Raw genomic sequence first — 25,685 nt, 5'->3', positions numbered from 1 at the left:
GATGATTGTCTGATCTGGCCTTGTAACAATAACCAAAACGGCCTTGCTGTACTGGTACTGTGAACGGCTGAAAGCAATGGGAAACTACGACCGTCATTTTTCCCGAGGGCATGCAGCTTTACTGTATGATTAAATGATGATGGCGTCCTCTTGGGTAAAATATTCCGGAGCTAAAATAGTCCCCCATTTGGATCTCCGGGCGGGGACTACTCAAGAGGATGTCGTTATTAGGAGAAATAAAACTGGAATTCTACGGATCGGAGCGTGGAATGTCAGATCCCTTAACCAGGCAGGTAGGTTAGAAAATTTAAAAAGGGAAATGGATAGGTTAAAGTTAGATATAGTGGGAATTAGTGAAGTTTGGTGGCAGGAGGAACAAGACTTCTGGTCAGGCGACTACATCATTATAAACACAAAATCAAATAGGGGTAATGCAGGAGTAAGTTTAATAATGAAAAAGAAAATAGGAATGCGGGTAAGCTGCTACAAACAGCATAGTGAACGCATTATTGTGGCCAAGATAGATACGAAGCCCACACCTACTACAGTAGTACAAGTTTATATGCCAACTAGCTCTGCAGATGACGAAGAAATTGAAGAAATGTATGATGAAATAAAATAAATTATTCAGGTAGTGAAGGGAGACGAAAATTTAATAGTCATGGGTGACTGGAATTCCAGTGTAGGAAAAGGGAGAGAAGGAAACGTAGTAGGTGAATATGGATTGATGCTAAGAAATGAAAGAGGAAGACGCCTGGTAGAAATTTTCACAGAGCACAACTTAATCATAGCTAAGCTAACACTTGGTTTCTGAATCATGAAAGGAGGTTGTATACATGGAAGAACCCTGGAGATACTGAAAGGTATCAGAACCAGGTTTTAAACTGTAAGACATTTCCAGGGGCAGATGTGGACTCTGAACACAATCTATTGGTTATGAACTGTAGATTAAAACTGAACAAATTGCAAAAAGGTGGGAATTTAAGGAGATGGGACCTGGATAAACTGACTAAACCAGAGGTTGTACAGAGTTTCAGGGAGAGCATACGGGAACAATTAACAGGAATGGGGTAAAGAACTACAGTAGAAAAATAATGGGTAGCTCTGAGGGATGAAGTAGTGAAGGCAGCAGAGGATCAAGTAGGTAAAAAGACGAGGGCTAGTAGAAATCCTTGGGTAACAGAAGAAATATTGAATTTAATTGATGAAAGGAGAAAATACAAAAATGCAATAAATGAAGTGGGCAAAAAGGAATACAAACGTCTCAAAAATGAGATCGACAGGAAGTGCAAAATGGCTAAGCAGGGATGGCTAGAGGACAAATGTAAGGATGTAGAGGCTTATCTCACTAGGGGTAATATACACTCCTGGAAATTGAAATAAGAACACCGTGAATTCATTGTCCCAGGAAGGGGAAACTTTATTGACACATTCCTGGGGTCAGATACATCACATGATCACACTGACAGAACCACAGGCACATAGACACAGGCAACAGAGCATGCACAATGTCGGCACTAGTACAGTGTATATCCACCTTTCGCAGCAATGCAGGCTGCTATTCTGCCATGGAGACGATCGTAGAGATGCTGGATGTAGTCCTGTGGAACGGCTTGCCATGCCATTTCCACCTGGCGCCTCAGTTGGACCAGCGTTCGTGCTGGACGTGCAGACCGCGTGAGACGACGCTTCATCCAGTCCCAAACATACTCAATGGGGGACAGATCCGGAGATCTTGCTGGCCAGGGTAGTTGACTTACACCTTCTAGAGCACGTTGGGTGGCACGGGATACATGTGGACGTGCATTGTCCTGTTGGAACAGCAAGTTCCCTCGCCGGTCTAGGAATGGTAGAACGATGGGTTCAATGACGGTTTGGATGTACCGTGCACTATTCAGTGTCCCCTCGACGATCACCAGAGGTGTACGGCCAGTGTAGGAGATCGCTCCCCACACCATGATGCCGGGTGTTGGCCCTGTGTGCCTCGGTCGTATGCAGTCCTGATTGTGGCGCTCACCTGCTTGGCGCCAAACATGCATACGACCATCATTGGCACCAAGGCAGAAGCGACTATCATCGCTGAAGACGACACGTCTCCATTCGTCCCTCCATTCACGCCTGTCGCGACACCACTGGAGGCGGGCTGCACGATGTTGGGGCGTGAGCAGAAGACGGCCTAACAGTGTGCGGGACCGTAGCCCAGCTTCATGGAGACGGTTGCGAATGGTCCTCGCCGATACTCCAGGAGCAACAGTCTCTCTAATTTGCTGGGAAGTGGCGGTGCGGTCCCCTACGGCACTGCGTAGGATCCTACGGTCTTGGCGTGCATCCGTGCGTCACTGCGGTCCGGTCCCAGGTCGACGGGCACGTGCACCTTCCGCCAACCACTGGCGACAACATCGATGTACTGTGGAGACCTCACGCCCCACGTGTTGAGCATTTCGACGGCACGTCCACCCGGCCTCCCTCATGCCCACTATACGCCCTCGCTCAAAGTCCGTCAACTGCACATACGGTTCACGTCCACACTGTCGCCACATGCTACCAGTGTTAAAGACTGCGATGGAGCTCCGTATGCCTCGGCAAACTGGCTGACACTGACGGCGGCGGTGCACAAATGCTGCGCAGCTAGCGCCATTCGACGGCCTACACCGCGGTTCCTGGTGTGTCCGCAGTGCCGTGCGTGTGATCATTGCTTGTACAGCCCTCTCGCAGTGTCCGGAGCAAGTATGGTGGGTCTGACACACCGGTGTCAATGTGTTCTTTTTTCCATTTCCAGGAGTGTAGATACTGCCTACAGTAAAATTAAAGAGACCTTTGGAGATAAAAGAACCACTTGTATGAACATCAGGTACTCAGATGGAAACCCAGTTCTAAGCAAAGAAGGGAAAGCAGAAAGGTGGAAGTAGTATATAGAGGGTCTATACAAGGGCAATGTTCTTGAGGACAATATTATGGAAATGGAAGAGGATGTAGACGAAGATGAAATGGGAGATACAATACTGCGTGATGGGTTTGACAGAGCACTGAAAGACCTGAGTCGAAACAAGGCCCCAGGAGTAGAAACATTTCATTGGAACTACTGACGGCCTTGGGAGAGCCAGTCCTGACAAAACTCTACCATGTGGTGAGCAAGATGTACGAGACAGGTAAAATACCCTCAGACTTCAAGAAGAATATAATAATTCCAATCCCAAAGAAAGCAGGTGTTGACAGATGTGAAAATTACCGAACTATCAGTTTAATAAGCCACAGCTGCAAAATACTAACGCAAATTATTTACAGACGAATGGAAAAACTAGTAGAAGCCGACCTCGGGGAAGATCAGTTTGGATTCCGTAGAAATATCTGAACTCATGAGGCAATACTGACCCTACGACTTATCTTAGAAGCTAGATTAAGGAAAGGCAAACCTACATTTCTCGCATTTGTACACTTAGATAAAGCTTTTGACAATGTTGACTGGAATACTCTCTTTCAAATTCTAAAGGTGGCAGGGGTAAAACACAGGGAGTGAAAGGCTATTTACAATTTGTACAGAAACCAGATGGCAGTTATGAGAGTCGAGGGACACGAAAGGAAAGCAGTGGTTGGTAAGGGAGTAAGGCAGGGTTGTAGCCTCTCCCTGATGTTATTCAATCTGTATATTGAGCAAGCAGTAAAGGAAACAAAAGAAAAGTTCAGAGTAGGTATTAAAATCCATGGAGAAGAAATAAAAACTTTGAGGTTCGCCGATGACATTGTAATTCTGTCAGAGTCAACAAAGGACTTGGAAGAGCAGTTGAATGGAATGGACAGTGTCTTGAGAGGAGGATATAAGATGAACATCAACAAAAGCAAAACGAGGATAATGGAATGTAGTCGAATTAAGTCAGGTGATGCTGAGGGAATTAGATTAGGAAATAAGAAACTTAAAAGTAGTAGATGAGTTCTGCTATTTGGGTAGCATAATCATTGATGACGGTCGAAGTAGAGAGGATATAAAATGCAAACTGGCTGTGGCAAGAAAAGCGTTTCTGAAGAAGAGAAATTTGTTAATATCGAGTGTAGATTTAAGTGTCAGGAAGTCATTTCTGAAAGTATTTGTATGGAGTGTAGCCCTGCATGAAAGTGAAACATGGACAATAAATAGCTTAGACAAGAAGAGAAGTAAAACTTTCGAAATGTGGTGCTACAGAAGAATGCTGAAGATTAGGTGGGTAGATCACATAACTAATAAGGAAGTATTGAATAGGATAGGGGAGAAGAGAAGTTTGTGGCACAACTTGACCAGAAGAAGGGATCGATTGGTAGGATATGTTCTGAGGCATGAAGGGATCACCAATTTAGTATTGGAGGGCAGCGTGGAGGGTAAAAAACGTAGAGGGAGACCAAGAGATGAATAAACTAAGCAGATTTAGAAGGATGTAGGTTGCAGTATGTACTGGGAGATGATGAAGCTTGCACAGGATAGAGTAGCATGGAGAGCTGCATCAAACCGGTTTCAGGACTGAAGACCACAACAACAACAACAACCACCACCATCATACAGCGAAACCTTCAGAGGTGGTGGTCCAGACTGTTCTACACACCGGTACCTCTAATACCCAGTAGCACATTGTCTTGCATTGATGCATGCCTGTATTCATCATGCCATACTATCCACAAGAGATCCCTCAGAATGGTTGGTGGGTCACATTGTCCATAAACAGCCCTTTTCAATCTATTCCAGGTATGTTCAATAGGGTTCATGTCTGAAGAACATGCTGGCCACTCTAGTCGAACGATGTCGTTATCCTGAAGGAAGTCATTCACAAGATGTGCACAATGAGGGTGGGAATTGTTGCCCATGAAGACGAAAGCGTCGCCAATATGCTGCCGATAGGTTGCACTATCAGTCGAAGGATTGCATTCATGAATTGTAGCGTACGTCGACTCCACATAATGCCACCCCAAAACAGCAGGGAACAGCCACCTTGCTGCACTAGCTGGACAGTGGGTCTAAGGCGTTCAGCCTGACTGGGTTGCCCCCAAACACATCTCCAATGATAGTCTGGTTGAAAGCATATGCGACACTCATCGGTGAAGAGAACGTGATGCCAATCCTGAACGGTCCATTCGGCATGTTGTTGGGCCCATCTGTACCGCGCTGCATGGTGTCGTGGTTACAAAGATGGACTTCACCATGGACGTCAGGAGTGAAGTTGTGCATCATGCAGGCTACTGCGCACGACGTCCTGTGGATGCACGAAAAGCATTATTCAACATGGCGGCATTGCTGTCAGGGTTCCTACGAGCCATAATCCGTAGATAAAGGTCATCCACTGCAGTAGTAACCCTTGGGCGGCCTGAGCGAGGCATGTCATCGACAGTTCCTGTCTCTCTGTATCTCCTCCATGTCCGAACATCACTTTGATTCACTCCAAGATGCCTGGACACTTCCCTTACTGAGAGCCCTTCCTGGCACAAAGTAACAATGTGGACGCGATTGAACGGCGGTATTGACCATCTAGGCATGGTTGAACTACAGACAACATGAGCCATGTACCTCTTAACTGGTGGGATCACTGGAACTGATCGGCTGTTGAACCCTGTATAACAGGCACTGCTCATGCATGTTTTTTTTTTTACATCTTTAGGCAGGTTTACTGACATCTCTGAACAGTCAAAGGGACTGTGTCTGTGATACAATATCCACAGTCAACGTCTATCTTCAGGAGTTCTGGGAACTGGGATGTTGCAAAACTTTTTTTGATTGTGTATTGGAGTCCCAAGAACATCCTCCTTCTGATACATTAGGGCCCTCCTTCAATCATGTCAGGAAGTGAACTTCCAAGAACACTCTGGACATTGGCCACCTGAGTCGAGCAGGCAATCTGTAAGGCACAAGTAAACAGTCACCCACAATAATCTGTGTTGAACGAAGGAAATCTACAAGAGACTGTAAGTAATACCTACATAAAATGATAATGTTAACCTTCTCTATACAGATTTGTACAGGTGTTTACAGAAAGTGAAGTGTAACATACATTTAAGGATATGAATGATGACAGCGAAGATGAAAGCAGGATACAGAGATGAGGAACATAAATATCTCACGCTTTACAGAGTAAAGGTCAGTAAAGTTGGTGATGTACTGGCCAGAACTGGCGAATAAAATGGCTGCATACTGACGTAAAAGAATTACTGAATCAGTGGCCACTGAGCTACTACACATTTAGTTTTAAGTTGTAGTGCCTCGAGAATTTCGGGGTAAATTCTAGAGACACTCGGTCTTCCACCATCTCTAACACTCTATATTTTAAGTACGAGTGTGGCAGAGTGGAGATGTGTCTACCATGCCACCAGTTTTTGTGTGTGCAGGATGTACATGTATCGGGAGAATACTACAATCATGGAGGTCGATCGGCGCAAACAAGTGTTTGACGTTCACACCATGAAAGCTGTATTTGATGTACAAGGAAAAAGCATGTGTTATTCCTTGACGGTGTAATGGTTGTAACGGTTATGAACAAGTGTAATATAATTTGACTAGAGACTCTTAATTCATGTGTTAGACTTGCTAGAAGCAAGAACTGTCTTTGAATTTCTGGTGGTTATTAAACTCACCACATTGTAAATTAACTTAATTGTTTTTACTTAATTGTGTCTGACAGTTAATGAAGCAGTTGACTTGCAAGAATTTATGTGAGATTTGTGGAAATGGAAATATACCAGAACTGAACTTAAAGTATTATTAGAGTACCTAGTTATTTCACGAGCAGAGAGAGAGAGAGAGAGAGAGAGAGAGAGAGAGAGAGAGAGAGAGTTTTTTTAATCCCTCTAACCAGCATTATCTCTTCAGAGAGCAAGTTGTGGAGATCAACGCACTCGCATATCCAGAGAAGAGGATCAGCTGAATGTTTCAAGTACGTCAATTGTAATAAGCGAAAAGAAAGTTCACAATCCAGTTTTGCACTGCTTCTCTTGTCATTGAAACCATTAGAAAGTTTTTTCATTTCAGGGACCAGTGCATCGACACGGCATGAAAGAAGAGACGATAACCTTTGAGAAGGGCATGGTACCATACAAGTTTAAACACACCTCAAGCAAATAAAATTTAGTTGTAATTTATTAAAAACAAAGAATCCAAGACTTACCAGGCTGGAAAGCGCCGGTAGACAGGCACAATAAAATACACACAAACAGACACACACACAAAATTATGAGCTTTCGCAGCCAGCGGCTGCTTCGTCAGGAAAGAGGGAAGGAAAAGGAAAGATGAAAACACACACACACACACACACACACACACACACACACACACACACACACACAAGCTTGACACCTCTGAATCATCCTGTCAATCTCCTATCCCAACTAACCACAGTTTGCAAGATTGTCATGGAAAAGATGTGAACACTTGTAGTATCAGTATATAATATTATAAAGTGTGCTGACAATTATTGCAAACAAGTATTCCATTCAAGATAGAAGACTGCACCTAATGAAAACCCAGCAACTAATGACAAAGTATTTTTAATGTGCTTGTAAAATACAAATATTTGAGTACAAATCAACATTTTAATAAATAATTGTTAATTTACTGATACACACTTGTATTCTTACTTATGTACACGGCCTCATTGTCACAACCAAATATAACATTTGCCTTGCTCACATCAAGGGAGTTGATTGGTTTATGCAGCTGTGGCATCAGTGCATATATCTGAATTCTTTGCTTTGCTACTGCACCACTAACCCATGGGCTTTCTTCCGCAGTCGTATCTGGGGGAGAAAAATGAAAATACAACATTCATGTCATTTTGATTTAACATTAGGTAAGGAGCTATAAATGAAAATAAAATAAAATTGTCAACAGGGGGAAGAGGAGGAGGAGGGGGGAGGAGGAAGAGAGGTGGGGTCGACCTACTCAAACTTGAGAGGGGGTGGAGAGGAATACCTGAGAATTTCTGACAAGTATTACAAATTACCAAGCGAATATATTCATTTCATTGTTGTGTACCATAACTAGAGACTGGATTTCCACACATACATTTGAAATAATTTGCTCTTTGGGGAGTAATGTCTATTTTAAAGATTTCTATGATATAACTGCATAAATTTAGACCAGTGGTCATCAAACTACTGGGCGCACACAGCCCGAATGAATATTCATTAAGCCCATGGTTCTCAGCTGTATTTTATAATAATATGCATATAGCAACTAGCAACTGAATCCAAAAACATGAACATACATTAATAGCTTGTTATGAGAGTAGTTTTCTCACTCAATAACAAATAAAAATAGTTACAGAGGCAGTAACATTTTAGGATGTGCTTCATTTTAACTGATGGTGAATTTTGCCATGAGCTAAGTAAAGATGGCCACTTACCTCAGGCCAGAGGTGTAAGTAGCACAGAACCTGCAGGGTTAGAGGATGTGAGAGTGGAAATGTTTGACTGTTTATCTACCACTACTGAGAACTCACAGGCATGTGGAACACACGCCAATCAGTTGCTATGGTATAAACTTCAGACCGAAGTAACATTGACTCATGAGTGATCATTATAGAGATGGTCATCTCCAAATGTGATGCTTATTTGTAACAAGGAAAATGAAATTAAATTAAGGCTGTTGTAATACAAAACAATGAGCATAAATAAAATTACATTCAAAACATTAAGTAATCACTTGGGACAACATTGGGGCACTGGGGGTGGCAGCTATTTGACACAGTCAATACCAAGCATTCTGGATGGTGCCGACTTTTGACGGCCAGTTGTGGAGGCGGCTGGCAACTTACTGCACCCTTACTATAGCTAGTCTATTGAGGCTGATAACATAGTTATTTATGTACATTACTGTGTAATAATAAGATTGGTACATGAGCAGCCAGAGGTGCCTCCCCCCCAATACCAGTATAGGCTCTAGAGTAAGAAAGGTTTAATGACCACCGATTTACGCATTTATAATGCACATTATATCATTTTCTGCCCCTCAAGGGTCTCAGTTTGGCTCAGTAGATGAAGGCAGAAGTCAATATACCCCATGCCAATAAGTTTAAATAAAAACAGGACCTATTCTTGTTAAGTTATGCTGCCCCATATATGGATGAAGAAAAACAATTAAAATATGTTATCCTAACCTAAACCACGTTACACAATTAGTACATGTGCTATATAGTGTAGCTGAAACAGTACTTCTAAAATAAAACAGTGTGACTGCGTTGATATCCTCCACAAACAAGGTAAACAGATGCACAAAAAACAAACTCTGACAGCATTAAGTCAGTCATCTGTATGCTGACTCTTTTTCCCCTATTGAAGGTATCCTTGGAAGCACCTGTCCATGTTGCTGCAGTTACATATCTACAGCCAGATTTATCTTTGTCACAACCTATTTTAATCAGACGAGGCATTAGGATAAATGCCATCATCTTTCACTGTGATAATTCTGATGAAATTTTGTTGCTAACAGACCATAAATTACTGTACATTTATTGAAGTTCATATCTGTTTCCTTGATACTATTGAAAATCTAAGTTTTACTGCTCCCTTGATCGGTGTTTTTTTCTCTTTCTAATTCTGGCTCATAGACACTTTCAAAGCCACTAAAGTAGCTTGCAGAAGTGGCACTCAAGAAGCCAGATCTGATCTACATCAGATTTAATTTTGCACATTTGCCTGTGGCCGTAACAAAGTTGGAAGTGACAGGTAACTTGTGGAATCTTTGACAATTATTGAAGATAGTGAAAAATCTTTTCATGCATTGTATTGAAAAGTCAGTGTTGCAGCCTAGGATACAATGAACAAAGTCATCATATCAAATCTCGATTTTGAGTTTATGGAGATAACAAAAAATATACTGCGGCAAAAATGTAAAAGACTTTCAATTTGATCTGACTTTGTCCGAAATTTATCCACTGAAGTATGCACCAGACACTTCCGACATAAACAGGTCATTTTCTATGCACACAATGTCTGATTAAGCCTAACTGATGAAAATTTGGAGAAACTGGTTGTTGTGTACTGAATTGAATACTATGCACCTCTTGGTCTCCCTTAACAATTTTTACATCCGCCCCCCCCCCCCCCCCCCCTCCAAATACTAAATTGGTGATACCTTGATGTCTATCAATTGATCCCTTCTTCTATTCAGGTTGTGCCCTAAACTACTTTTCTCCCCAAATCTGCTCAATATCTCCACATTAATTACATGATTGCCCAGTTAATTTTAAACATTCTTCTGCAGCATCACATTTCAAAACCTTCTATTGTCTTACTGTCTAAACTGTTTGTCTTCCATGTTTCACTTCCATACACAGCTACACTCTAGACAAATACCTTCACAAAAGAATTCCTAACATGTAAGTCTACATCCAATGTTAACAAATTTCTCCTCTTCAGAAACACTTTTCTTGGAATTACCAGTCTACATTTTATATCCTCTCTACTTCAACAATCAGCAGTTATTCTGCTGCACAAATAGCAAACTCATCTGCTACTTTAAGTGTCTCTTTTCCTTATCCAGTTCCCTCAGCATCACCTGATTTAATTTGACTACATTCCATTAGCCTTGTTTTGCTGTTGATGATGTTCATCAGACCTTGCAAGACACTGTCAACACTGTTCAACTGCACTTCCAAGTCCTTTTGTGGGGCGGCGAAGAAGTTGTCGAATGAGTTGTTTGAATGTTCATTTCACGTAACAGACTATTGCCGATGCAACATATGTGGGACGGCGAAGAAGTCGTTGTTTAATGTTGAATGAAAGTTGAACATTGCCACCTTAAATCACGCGAGCCTGGCAACTAATTTGGTGGCCAGTCAGAAAGCGAAGGGAAACTTACTGACCTTAGTTCCCAGTCTGCACGGCCACATTCCTGTACAGCCCAGCTAAACGAAAAATATCCATAGTTCTTCACGGGATTAGGGCTGCTTCAATAAAATTTAAAGTTCCAAACAAGATTTTATTATCTTAAAGGCTCACACAAATTACTCGAAACTTCTGAAAATGCTAAAGACATTAAATATTGTTAATTCAGCCAATCGTTTAATAGTTCAGAGGCGACTTCTACAGCAAGTTCCTCCCGAATAGTTCATTACTCTAACTAACCGTGCTCTATTAATAGTTCGCAATAATGTTAAAAAAAAAAAAAGATTAATGCTCGCCTTAAAAGTGGAGTTAGTCACCACTTGCCACGCGGAATTATACTTCACACGGACGGCACAATAACAGTTTGTTACCGAAGTCTAAACGATCCAGGACGGTGTACAGTCCTCGCGATTTTCAATGTCCGTTTACATTGCTAAGTACGCGCATGTCACAGCCCGCTATGACGTCACCCGAGGCGAGGCGCGATCGGACGTTAAGCTCGCGTGGACTAGGCGTTGGTCTAATGCGGAGTGAGCTTACTACTGCCTCTGCCGCTCTTTTTATATAGCTCCGGCGCGTACCGCCAAGAGAGCATCTGTTCTGCTGCACCTGCTCCTCAGCAGCATATTCATTTTCTCCCTTTTCTTCCAGATTCAAAATACTTCATTTCTCCACATCTTTCTCCCTTTTCCTTTTGTCAGCCTATTGACGTCCTGTTTCTATATATTTGGTGCGATCCTCACACCACTTCCACACATCTCCATTTATTTAATTCTAAAACGCCATTGCTTGCCTCTATGAGCATTACCTTCTTACGCTGTTTTCCTTCAGACAACCTTATTTCTAGCAACATACTACCTTCTGCATAATCTCATGGATTATTCATATTCATACCGTACTTCGTATACTGCAAAGTGTCTCTCTTAGTTGTAGTTTCTAACCCTTTACAATTACATGAAATATTTTAATTTATTTATTTTAGCCATGTTTGCCTCTTATTGGTACTCAGACTTTTGTTTTGCCATTCACTAGGTAGATCCTTACTAAGAATACTTAAAACCTAATAGCATATATACAACATGAAGACATATGTGATTCTTACCTGTTATGATAGACCAGAAGAAGGGAATGAAACTTGAAAAGGAAATAAAGTTTCACCCAGCTGGGACTGCACGGTACGCCAAACCGTGTATCCGCCAAAGAGTGGCAGACTCCCTACAGTAATTAATTACTGTTAATTTTAAATTCCTTTAGATCCACAATATTTCTTAGACCTAGTTCTCTCTTACTCTTTGGATATTCCAAACGATAGGCATTTGCGTGAGGTTTACTTACTATTCTAAATGGTCCATGATATACATGCATAAACTTTTTAGTTTCTGCAGAAATTTTCTTTGATTTTTCTTTTGTTTTGACCAGCACTAGCTCACCTCTGTATCTTTGTTCGTCAGCAATTTGCTTTGTTGATTGTACCTTTTCCTCTATTTCCTTTAGGATGTGTCTCTCTTCAACCTTAGCACTTTCCTCATTCTCACTGAAAACCAAATTTTCCTGCAAGTATCCTTTATTCTTTATTACTCTAATAGGCAGTTCCCAAGTTTCATTACTACCGCCTATATGACTTCCTATAAAAGACTCTCTTATCACTTTAGAGTCAGGTAAAGTTAAAATTAAGTTGTTCTGATCAAAATTGATCTTTCCCTGGTACTTTGATAAGAAATCAGTACCAATCAACATATCAACACTTAAGCCTAGCACAATCAAACAAGGATGATCTATTACTACGTCATTTATACCAATGGGTATCAAAGCTTCGTGTTGAACTGGTCTAGAGACTTTTCCAGTAGCACCTATAATCTTTAAGCCACTTACTTTCATAACTGTTAACTTCTCTTTATTGGGTATGGTGTCAAAAAATGTTTGTGATAAAGCACTTGCTCCACTGCCACTGTCAAGCAGACAACGCACAGTGACTCCTGATATGTTTACTTTGATAACAGGGTGAGTTATTTTACATTGAACAGGTTGCTCACACACCTCGTCTAATAAATCTCGTTCTATGTTCTTCCAGGTAAAGTAATTCTGATCAGTTGCAATTACATTTACATTTACATCCTGGGGCTCATCATGCTCTATAATCTTAGCTGCTTTCTCTAATCTGTCCACTAACTTTAAATCGAAGCATCTGACGACTTTTTCTACTTTTGTTTGCTGCACATCAGCCAAACTATCCTCTACCTCTGAGCAACTGCGTCCCTGCGCAATATTGCTGTTCATAAGAATGTCGTCACCTTCAACCATTTGTGGCACGTTTACACAGCTACTAGATTCTTTCACCTCGTTACTATTTCTACCCCCTTCATTCATCATTTCCTCCTCTCTAAAGTTTTGCAGTACTGATTCTACTTCTGCTACTTCTACTTCAGCTTTTAGATTGCCATTTTCATCGAAGATGTAAGCTTTTACTTCATCATTATTACCATCAGACTGATTCAGACTCAGACTCAGACTTTAATTTAAATGAGAGTGCAGGGATGCAATCAATAAGTGAAATAGAAGTCAAAAGGGAGCCAGTAGAGTTGCTAACTTTGTCAGGTAGTGAAACTGAGCTCAATATATCTCCAGCTCAGTCAAGTCAAGAGATACAAAGTATCAAGGTAGAAGCTCCGGATTGGATGCAAATACTGTTTGCCAAACTCGAATCAAACCAAAATAAAATTGAGGCTAAAATTGAAAATAGTAATAAAAAGTTGGAGAATAAAATTGAGGTTAGTAATAAAGAACTAAAAGAAGAACTGCAATCAAAATGGAATAGTTTGAATTATAAGATAGATGCTATTCATCATGACATTCAAGTAAAAGTAGGGCAACAGTTAACTAAAATGCATAGTACTTTCAAATGTGAAATAGATCAAATTCAAAAAAATTATCAAGAGGCAGATGAAATTTTGGAAGTGAGGTTGTCCGAAAGATTGAGCAACGAGTCCAACCTTTGCTCTGACAAAGTTAAAGAGGTACAAATTAAAGTAGATACTTGTCAGAAAAACATTGAGAAAGTAAAAGAAACCTGTACCGAAATTCGTGGTGCAGTGGAACAAAGATGTTCTGCCAGGATAGAAGCAGTAGAGTCACAAGTAGAGGAATTAAATACTAACATTGCTAACCTAGAAAATAGAGTAACCTCTGTTAATTCTAGTCATTCTACTGTACAGCATGTGACTTCAGTTGACGCCGCTTTTATAGGGTGTCGACAGTTTTTCCGCTTTGATCCTGATAAGTACATTCACCCTCTTGACGCTAGGAAGCCTCCCTTTTCCTTTTGTCAGCCTATTGACGTCCTGTTTCTATATATTTGGTGCGATCCTCACACCACTTCCACACATCTCCATTTATTTAATTCTAAAACGCCATTGCTTGCCTCTATGAGCATTACCTTCTTCGCCGCCCCACATATGGTGCTTATCGGCCGGGAAAACTGAATTAAAAGCAAATAAAAGTGCTCGATGTGTGAAAGCGATTGGTATAAATTAACGAACTCGGTAGGCAATAACAGGACACTAAATTGAACTAGTGTGGGAACAGTGTTACCAGTAAAGGCGGGTGTAGTGTATAAACAATAAGTGTCTACCGCTGTACGTTGGTTAGTGACGATGGTGAGGAAGGCGACGATGCTGGATCGCGGCTGCCGACGGCGCTGAGACTAAAGGAAGACGGTGCGTCATCGCGGAGCTGCGCTGATCTGCGAGACAGCTGCCGGCTGCGCCGAGCGGTCAACGGTGCCTTGCTGCCCCCCCCCCCCCCTGGAGCTATTGCAGTAGGCGATTCCTGTGGCGGTACTCGACGCTACAGCTGCTGCTGCTGCCTTCAATACGTCACGACGCGTCGCATCACGATTGCTGGTACACCGCGACGACATCATTCGTCGAAATCAAGCATTTAAGTTAAGTCAAAGACTTTTAAAATATTTATTAACTGCTGCTAACAAACTAAAAGATATGGAAAGTAGTGTACATTTCAGAAGGGAACCGGTCTCTGACCAAGAATCCTCAGGATCAGGAATTGAGTTTAATGAGGATGGTTCCATTAATCCCTCAAATATTGAACTAGAACGTAATTTGTCACCAGTAAATTATGACTTTAATTTAAATGAGAGTGCAGGGATGCAATCAATAAGTGAAATAGAAGTCAAAAGGGAGCCAGTAGAGTTGCTAACTTTGTCAGGTAGTGAAACTGAGCTCAATATATCTCCAGCTCAGTCAAGTCAAGAGATACAAAGTATCAAGGTAGAAGCTCCGGATTGGATGCAAATACTGTTTGCCAAACTCGAATCAAACCAAAATAAAACCTAGCTAAACATTCAAACAACTCATTCGACAACTTCTTCGCCGCCCCACATATGGTGCTTATCGGCCGGGAAAACTGAATTAAAAGCAAATAAAAGTGCTCGATGTGTGAAAGCGATTGGTATAAATTAACGAACTCGGTAGGCAATAACAGGACACTGAATTGAACTAGTGTGGGAACAGTGTTACCAGTAAAGGCGGGTGTAGTGTATAAACAATAAGTGTCTACCGCTGTACGTTGGTTAGTGACGGCGGTGAGGAAGGCGACGATGCTGGATCGCGGCTGCCGACGGCGCTGAGACTAAAGGAAGACGGTGCGTCATCGCGGAGCTGCGCTGATCTGCGAGACAGCTGCCGGCTGCGCCGAGCGGTCAACGGTGCCTTGCTGCCCCCCCCCCCCCCCCCCTGGAGCTATTGCAGTAGGCGATTCCTGTGGCGGTACTCGACGCTACAGCTGCTGCTGCTGCCTTCAATACGTCGTGACGCGTCGCATCACGATTGCTGGTACACCGCGACGACATCATTCGTCGAAATCAAGCATTTAAGTTAAGTCAAAGACTTTTAAAATATTTATTAACTGCTGCTAACAAACTAAAAGATATGGAAAGTAGTGTACATTTCAGAAGGGAACCGGTCTCTGACCAAGAATCCTCAGGATCAGGAATTGAGTTTAATGAGGATGGTTCCATTAATCCCTCAAATATTGAACTAGAACGTAATTTGTCACCAGTAAATTATGACTTTAATTTAAATGAGAGTGCAGGGATGCAATCAATAAGTGAAATAGAAGTCAAAAGGGAGCCAGTAGAGTTGCTAACTTTGTCAGGTAGTGAAACTGAGCTCAATATATCTCCAGCTCAGTCAAGTCAAGAGATACAAAGTATCAAGGTAGAAGCTCCGGATTGGATGCAAATACTGTTTGCCAAACTCGAATCAAACCAAAATAAAATTGAGGCTAAAATTGAAAATAGTAATAAAAAGTTGGAGAATAAAATTGAGGTTAGTAATAAAGAACTAAAAGAAGAACTGCAATCAAAATGGAATAGTTTGAATTATAAGATAGATGCTATTCATCATGACATTCAAGTAAAAGTAGGGCAACAGTTAACTAAAATGCATAGTACTTTCAAATGTGAAATAGATCAAATTCAAAAAAATTATCAAGAGGCAGATGAACTTTTGGAAGTGAGGTTGTCCGAAAGATTGAGCAACGAGTCCAAACTTTGCTCTGACAAAGTTAAAGAGGTACAAATTAAAGTAGATACTTGTCAGAAAAACATTGAGAAAGTAAAAGAAACCTGTACCGAAATTCGTGGTGCAGTGGAACAAAGATGTTCTGCCAGGATAGAAGCAGTAGAGTCACAAGTAGCAATGTAAACGGACATTGAAAATCGCGAGGACTGTACACCGTCCTGGATCGTTTAGACTTCGGTAACAAACTGTTATTGTGCCGTCCGTGTGAAGTATAATTCCGCGTGGCAAGTGGTGACTAACTCCACTTTTAAGGCGAGCATTAATCTTTTTTTTTAACATTATGGCGAACTATTAATAGAGCACCGTTAGTTAGAGTAATGAACTATTCGGGAGGAACTTGCTGTAGAAGTCGCCTCTGAACTATTAAACGATTGGCTGAATTAACAATATTTAATGTCTTTAGCATTTTCAGAAGTTTCGAGTAATTTGTGTGAGCCTTTAAGATAATAAAATCTTGTTTGGAACTTTAAATTTTATTGAAGCAGTCCTAATCCCGTGAAGAACTATGGATATTTTTCGTTTAGCTGGGCTGTACAGGAATGTGGACGTGCAGACTGGGAACTAAGGTCAGTAAGTTTCCCTTCGCTTTCTGACTGGCCACCAAATTAGTTGCCAGGCTCGCGTGATTTAAGGTGGCAATGTTCAACTTTCATTCAACATTAAACAACGACTTCTTCGCCGCCCCACATATGTTGCATCGGCAATAGTCTGTTACGTGAAATGAACATTCAAACAACTCATTCGACAACTTCTTCGCCGCCCCACATATGGTGCTTATCGGCCGGGAAAACTGAATTAAAAGCAAATAAAAGTGCTCGATGTGTGAAAGCGATTGGTATAAATTAACGAACTCGGTAGGCAATAACAGGACACTGAATTGAACTAGTGTGGGAACAGTGTTACCAGTAAAGGCGGGTGTAGTGTATAACAATAAGTGTCTACCGCTGTACGTTGGTTAGTGACGATGGTGAGGAAGGCGACGATGCTGGATCGCGGCTGCCGACGGCGCTGAGACTAAAGGAAGACGGTGCGTCATCGCGGAGCTGCGCTGATCTGCGAGACAGCTGCCGGCTGCGCCGAGCGGTCAACGGTGCCTTGCTGCCCCCCCCCCCCCCCCTGGAGCTATTGCAGTAGGCGATTCCTGTGGCGGTACTCGACGCTACAGCTGCTGCTGCTGCCTTCAATACGTCGCGACGCGTCGCATCACGATTGCTGGTACACCGCGACGACATCATTCGTCGAAATCAAGCATTTAAGTTAAGTCAAAGACTTTTAAAATATTTATTAACTGCTGCTAACAAACTAAAAGATATGGAAAGTAGTGTACATTTCAGAAGGGAACCGGTCTCTGACCAAGAATCCTCAGGATCAGGAATTGAGTTTAATGAGGATGGTTCCATTAATCCCTCAAATATTGAACTAGAACGTAATTTGTCACCAGTAAATTATGACTTTAATTTAAATGAGAGTGCAGGGATGCAATCAATAAGTGAAATAGAAGTCAAAAGGGAGCCAGTAGAGTTGCTAACTTTGTCAGGTAGTGAAACTGAGCTCAATATATCTCCAGCTCAGTCAAGTCAAGAGATACAAAGTATCAAGGTAGAAGCTCCGGATTGGATGCAAATACTGTTTGCCAAACTCGAATCAAACCAAAATAAAATTGAGGCTAAAATTGAAAATAGTAATAAAAAGTTGGAGAATAAAATTGAGGTTAGTAATAAAGAACTAAAAGAAGAACTGCAATCAAAATGGAATAGTTTGAATTATAAGATAGATGCTATTCATCATGACATTCAAGTAAAAGTAGGGCAACAGTTAACTAAAATGCATAGTACTTTCAAATGTGAAATAGATCAAATTCAAAAAAATTATCAAGAGGCAGATGAACTTTTGGAAGTGAGGTTGTCCGAAAGATTGAGCAACGAGTCCAAACTTTGCTCTGACAAAGTTAAAGAGGTACAAATTAAAGTAGATACTTGTCAGAAAAACATTGAGAAAGTAAAAGAAACCTGTACCGAAATTCGTGGTGCAGTGGAACAAAGATGTTCTGCCAGGATAGAAGCAGTAGAGTCACAAGTAGAGGAATTAAATACTAACATTGCTAACCTAGAAAATAGAGTAACCTCTGTTAATTCTACTCATTCTACTGTACAGCATGTGACTTCAGTTGACGCCGCTTTTATAGGGTGTCGACAGTTTTTGCGCTTTGATCCTGATAAGTACATTCACCCTCTTGAATTTTGGAATGACTTTGAGGATGTTCTCCCCAACACTTGGTCAGAAAGAGAAAAAATTTCATTTATAAGAAGTCATTTGTCAGGTGATGCTTTGCGATGGTCAGCGGATGTAATGATCAAATGTAAAACTTTATCTGAATTTAAGTCTGCATTTCTCAACGAATACTGGTCACATAACAAACAAAATGATGTGTTAAGGGAATTCTGGAGTGGTAAGAAGTTTTTCCCAGGGCGTGAATCAGTAAAGGATTTCGCTAGGAAGTGGGTTTCAAGACTGTCACATTTGACAGAAAAGATGAAGCCAGATATGATCATTATGGGTTTAGAAGGTAAGCTGCCGTGGTACTGGCAGAAGAGGATCATTTCCGCCCCTAGAGATAATATAGACAAATTTATTGAATATCTGGAAAGAGTGGAAAGAGTAGCTGCTGCTGAGGAGCAGGTGCAGCAGAATAACAAATCTTCTAACAATCACGTACAAAATAATGGAAACGTGAACGTTAGAAATATGGAAGTTAGGCACACCAAAACAAACTATCGAAACCAAAGCCGTGGCAGAGGAAGAGGGGGTAGATACTCACCACGCTTTCGTAACAACTACTATGACGAAAGTGGAGAAGTAAATACTATGCCATTAAGACAAGAAGGGAGTCATGATGCTACTATATCTAGTGGTGTCACAGATGAACACAACAGGCCGCGTGTGGGAAACTAAATCCCGTCTATGAGGAAACTGGCGCTCACCAGGCGGTAACAGTAACACAGCCAGTAACGGAAACACAGACAATCAGCCAACATACACAGACAGACAACATGGATGACGAAATAAGTACAGATAATACCAGTGATGTGTTAAGCCACTCTCACAAAATAGTGGATAGTATTTTGGATACACTAGAAAAATGGGTCAAGGAAGAACAGGAACTCAAGGTAGATAATGGGGAAGAAATAGATAATGGGTTTGAGTCTGATGGGAATAATGATGAAGTAAAAGCTTACATCTTCGATGAAAATGGCAATCTAAAAGCTGAAGTAGAAGTAGCAGAAGTAGAATCAGTACTGCAAAACTTTAGAGAGGAGGAAATGATGAATGAAGGGGGTAGAAATAGTAACGAGGTGAAAGAATCTAGTAGCTGTGTAAACGTGCCACAAATGGTTGAAGGTGACGACATTCTTATGAACAGCAATATTGCGCAGGGACGCAGTTGCTCAGAGGTAGAGGATAGTTTGGCTGATGTGCAGCAAACAAAAGTAGAAAAAGTCGTCAGATGCTTCGATTTAAAGTTAGTGGACAGATTAGAGAAAGCAGCTAAGATTATAGAGCATGATGAGCCCCAGGATGTAAATGTAAATGTAATTGCAACTGATCAGAATTACTTTACCTGGAAGAACATAGAACGAGATTTATTAGACGAGGTGTGTGAGCAACCTGTTCAATGTAAAATAACTCACCCTGTTATCAAAGTAAACATATCAGGAGTCACTGTGCGTTGTCTGCTTGACAGTGGCAGTGGAGCAAGTGCTTTATCACAAACATTTTTTGACACCATACCCAATAAAGAGAAGTTAACAGTTATGAAAGTAAGTGGCTTAAAGATTATAGGTGCTACTGGAAAAGTCTCTAGACCAGTTCAACACGAAGCTTTGATACCCATTGGTATAAATGACGTAGTAATAGATCATCCTTGTTTGATTGTGCTAGGCTTAAGTGTTGATATGTTGATTGGTACTGATTTCTTATCAAAGTACCAGGGAAAGATCAATTTTGATCAGAACAACTTAATTTTAACTTTACCTGACTCTAAAGTGATAAGAGAGTCTTTTATAGGAAGTCATATAGGCGGTAGTAATGAAACTTGGGAACTGCCTATTAGAGTAATAAAGAATAAAGGATACTTGCAGGAAAATTTGGTTTTCAGTGAGAATGAGGAAAGTGCTAAGGTTGAAGAGAGGCATGATGCAAGGGCTTCCCCCACTAGTTTTAAAATTGGTGAGCTAGTGCTGGTCAAAACAAGAGAAAAATCAAAGAAAATTTCTGCAGAAACTAAAAAGTTTATGCATGTATATCATGGACCATTTAGAATAGTCAGTAAACCTCATGCAAATGCCTATCGTTTGGAATATCCAAAGAGTAAGAGAGAACTAGGTCTAAGAAATATTGTGGATCTAAAGGAATTTAAAATTAACAGTAATTAATTACTGTAGGGAGTCTGCCACCCTTTGGCGGATACACGGTTTGGCGTACCGTGCAGTCCCAGCTGGGTGAAACTTTATTTCCTTTTCAAGTTTCATTCCCTTCTTCTGGTCTATCATAACAAGTAAGAATCACATATGTCTTCATGTTGTATATATGCTATTAGGTTTTAAGTATTCTTAGTAAGGATCTACCTAGTGAATGGCAAAACAAAAGTCTGAGTAACAATAAGAGGCAAACATGGCTAAAATAAATAAATTAAAATATTTCATGTAATTGTAAAGGGTTAGAAACTACAACTAAGAGAGACACTTTGCAGTATACGAAGTACGGTATGAATATGAATAATCCATGAGATTATGCAGAAGGTAGTATGTTGCTAGAAATAAGGTTGTCTGAAGGAAAACAGCGTAAGAAGGTAATGCTCATAGAGGCAAGCAATGGCGTTTTAGAATTAAATAAATGGAGATGTGTGGAAGTGGTGTGAGGATCGCACCAAATATATAGAAACAGGACGTCAATAGGCTGACAAAAGGAAAAGGGAGAAAGAAGTGGAGAAATGAAGTATTTTGAATCTGGAAGAAAAGGGAGAAAATGAATAAGGTGAAGAAGTGAAGTAAGTAAATTGAAGTAAATGATGTAGGATTAAAGAATAATTCCCTCACGTCTCGTGAAATGGTGAAAAACGCTAAATCTTGCTTGAGGCAAATAAATAGTTAAACAGACAACAGAAACACACAAATATTGGAAAATGCAGAAATTTGGAATCGTTATACTGAAAATAACTAATTTGTTTAGTAATTCATACAATAAAGCAAAGTGCTGGTCAGCAAATGACTTCTTTGATGAACTAATCCATACGATAATTAAGCCAGAGTACATTAAAACTAAAAGGTTACTCAATTTTCTAAGTTGAAGCAAGATCTTAATATATTAATTTGCTAAAAGAATTTTCACTATTTAGGAACCTAAAAGATTATTTATGAAAGAAGAAAGTAGGAGCTATTGTATCAGATACGACTTAGTGCTAAATGTCTTTCTGACAACTTCACAATTAGTAAAATAGTGCCAGAATATAAACTATAAAATGTACTTTGTCCTACCTTAGATATAAGTTGAAAACAGAAACTTAGACTGTATTGTCTGTTTCTCAAGGACATGCAGGCTGCATGAATGACTGACAACAAGCGGTAGGGAGATTGGAAGTAGAGACGCAAACCACAGTGAATACAATTTCCTCCCACAATTTTGTCAATCAGTGAAATTAAATGAGTGTTACAATAGGACACCCACCACAGTGCCGAGTATTATAGTAAAAGAAAAATGTGAGTGCGTTGCAGTGATAAAAGTCGTGTGTATTTTCTTTTTCAGGAAGAGACTGATTTTAAAGAAAAAAAAATTAACTATTTTGTAACCATTGAAAAATTTATATTTCCATGTAAATGTATGTAAATAATTTGTGAATGTCTTCTGTACTAGGTTTTCTATGTGTATATGAGTATGGTTATTTTGTGTATGTAGTAATAAGGAATTTCCTAAGAAGAAGCAACTTAAGTTGAAAGAGGTATACTAAAGTAATCCATCGCTTGTTTGTTCTTTTAGAAATTTAATTTTGTTCAAAAATAGATTTTCACGAAAATTAAAAAGGGGGTGATGAAGCAAAGCAAGCGCTGTATCATGTATAAGATACAGAGGCGAGCGAGTGCACGGGACTTACCCTAGTTCACTGCTAGTAGCGTCACGTCATCGCAACGCGCCTGCATATAGTATTGCACCACATTTAACATAAAAGTAAAAATTAAGATTTGTGTGTAAAACTTTGTTAAAGTATAGTTCTATCTAATAATGTTTCAGGTAACAAATCTTAATGTTATAAAATTAGTAGTTTACGTAAAATTCACGTTTTGAAAGAAAAATAGGAGGCGCTAAATAATGATGCTAGGAAGCCAAAATTTGGTGAGAAGGTGCAGTAAGAAGTCATTAATGAGTGGTGCTGGTTTCCAAAACCATAAAACTAAAATTGACTCCAGAATCCGCGTTTTTCGGAAAAATCAGAGGCGCGAAATAATAGAGCTACAATATTGAAAATTGGTAGGATGCTTCAGTTCACCCTAATAACAATAATGGAAATACCACAATCAGTTACCTCTTCTAGTTTTTTAGTAATTTAGTAAAAACTACTTTTGTGAGTAAAATGTACATAAGCATTATAGATTAAGTACTTTAAATTTTAATGATAAAACAAATTCTTTAAGACCAATGATCAGATAGGACAATTAACAAAGCTACACCAAGTTTTAGTCTTGTAGCATAATTAACAGCTGATACAAGTCTTGATAAAGCTATGGTTCAGAGGTAACAATCTACCGTTAGTTCCATTGTAAAAATTCTAGAGAGTAAAGTTTTAATTTTAGCGGGCTGAGATTTTCTACGTGCTTCTGTACTGCTCAGAGGTATGTATACAAAAATTGAGAAGTTTGTAAAGCTATTATTAAATGTGATATTTAAGATTATGTGCCTGAGATAGCGATCATTTGGACGCTGCAGGCATCTGCATAGGAACGGAAAGAACAGATGCTCTCTTGGCGGTACGCGCCGGAGCTATATAAAAAGAGCGGCAGAGGCAGTAGTAAGCTCACTCCGCATTAGACCAACGCCTAGTCCACGCGAGCTTAACGTCCGATCGCGCCTCGCCTCGGGTGACGTCATAGCGGGCTGTGACATGCGCGTACTTAGCAATGTAAACGGACATTGAAAATCGCGAGGACTGTACACCGTCCTGGATCGTTTAGACTTCGGTAACAAACTGTTATTGTGCCGTCCGTGTGAAGTATAATTCCGCGTGGCAAGTGGTGACTAACTCCACTTTTAAGGCGAGCATTAATCTTTTTTTTTTTTTAACATTATTGCGAACTATTAATAGAGCACGGTTAGTTAGAGTAATGAACTATTCGGGAGGAACTTGCTGTAGAAGTCGCCTCTGAACTATTAAACGATTGGCTGAATTAACAATATTTAATGTCTTTAGCATTTTCAGAAGTTTCGAGTAATTTGTGTGAGCCTTTAAGATAATAAAATCTTGTTTGGAACTTTAAATTTTATTGAAGCAGCCCTAATCCCGTGAAGAACTATGGATATTTTTCGTTTAGCTGGGCTGTACAGGAATGTGGCCGTGCAGACTGGGAACTAAGGTCAGTAAGTTTCCCTTCGCTTTCTGACTGGCCACCAAATTAGTTGCCAGGCTCGCGTGATTTAAGGTGGCAATGTTCAACTTTCATTCAACATTAAACAACGACTTCTTCGCCGTCCCACATATGTTGCATCGGCAATAGTCTGTTACGTGAAATGAACATTCAAACAACTCATTCGACAACTTCTTCGCCGCCCCACACTTTGCTGCCTCTGACAAAATTACAATGTCACTGGCAAACTTAAAAGTTTTTATTTATTCTCCCTGAACTTTAATTCCTACTCCAAATTTTTCTTTGGTTTCCTTTACCACTCACTCAATGCACAGGTTGATTAACATCAGGATACACTACAACCCTGTCTCACTCACTTCTCAACCAGTGCTTTCCTTCCATGCCCCTTTACTCTTATATCTGCCATCTGGTTTCTGTACAAGGTGTAAATAGCCTTTCACTATTTGTATTTTATCACTGCAACCATCAGAATTTCAAAGAGAGTATTCCAGTCAACTTTCTCAAAAGCTTCTCGAAGCCTACAAATGATAAAAACGTAGGTTTGCCTTTCCTTAACCTACTCCCGGAGCCTTGTTTCAACTTAAGTCTTTCAGTGCTGAGTCAAACTTTTATTGTAATATCATATCTCCCACTTACCTTCACCTATGTCCTCTTCCATTTCTACAATACCACATTCAAGATCATCTCCCATGTATATAGTACGTAAATATAGACTACGAGAAAGGAGTGAAAGAGGAAGCCACCAGGTAGAATGTAGCGCAGAGCATAATTTAATCATCACAAAAACTTGGTTCAAGAATCTTGAAGAGAGGTTGTATTCTTGGGAGAGACCTGGAAACACTGGAATATTTCAGGCTGATTATACGAGTTAATGGTAAGATAGAGATTTTGGAGCCAGATTTAAAATTTTAAGACATTTCCATATGCAGACGTGGACTCTGACCACAATTTATTGGTTATGAACTGTAGATTAAAGCTTGAGAAATTGCAAAAAGGTAAGACATTAAGGAGATGGGACTTAGATAAGTAAAAATACCACAGGTTGTTGAGAGTTTCAGAGGGAGCATTAGGCAATGGTTGACTAGAACAGAGTAAAGGAATACATCAGGAGTTGAAGAGCTGTTTTAAGAGATGAAATAGTTAAGGCAGCAGTGGATCAAACAGGTAAAAAGATGAGGCCTAGTAAAAATCTTTGGCTAACACAGGAGATATTGAATTTATATTATGAATGGAGATAATATAAAAATGCAGCAAATGAAGCTGGTGAAAGAGAACACAAATGGCTAGCAAGCATCCTTATTCAACATAATATAATTTTCTACTACAGAAATAAACTCTTCAAATACTAATTGCAATTACAAGGAATGTTTACTTACACAATAGAGTGTAATCATTCGAGAATTTCTGTGTAAATTCTAGAACCACTCGGCCTTTAACCGTCTCGAACCACAATATTCTGGATATGAGTGTGGGATGGTAGAATCCTACCTACTGCGTGTCACATGTTTGTGTGTGCAGGTTTAAAATCAGTCACTTATTGTGTCATTGACTATTGTTATTAAAACAAAAACAGTTGAATGAAGTACTCTTGTAGACCCTTGACACAACTTGTTAGAGG

At 40.2% G+C, this 25,685-nt stretch overlaps 1 protein-coding gene across 1 annotated transcript in view; it reads right to left on the bottom strand.

The window, feature by feature from the left end:
* Positions 1-7,481: 7,481 nt before the first annotated feature.
* The window catches only part of LOC126266810 (nucleoporin Nup43), a 210,842-nt gene continuing 192,638 nt past the window's right edge, over positions 7,482-25,685 (bottom strand). Inside the window, exon 8 of the mRNA XM_049971363.1 lies at positions 7,482-7,746. Coding sequence (XP_049827320.1) covers positions 7,562-7,746 — 185 coding nt within the window. The 3' untranslated portion in view covers positions 7,482-7,561. The remainder of the gene's footprint in view (positions 7,747-25,685) is intronic.

The sequence above is a fragment of the Schistocerca gregaria genome, chromosome 4 (assembly GCF_023897955.1).
Source record: "Schistocerca gregaria isolate iqSchGreg1 chromosome 4, iqSchGreg1.2, whole genome shotgun sequence".
In the NCBI taxonomy this organism is placed as follows: Eukaryota; Metazoa; Arthropoda; class Insecta; order Orthoptera; family Acrididae; genus Schistocerca; species Schistocerca gregaria.
The sequence above is the reverse complement of the archived record's forward strand: the minus strand, read 5'-3'. Positions and strand labels throughout refer to the sequence as shown.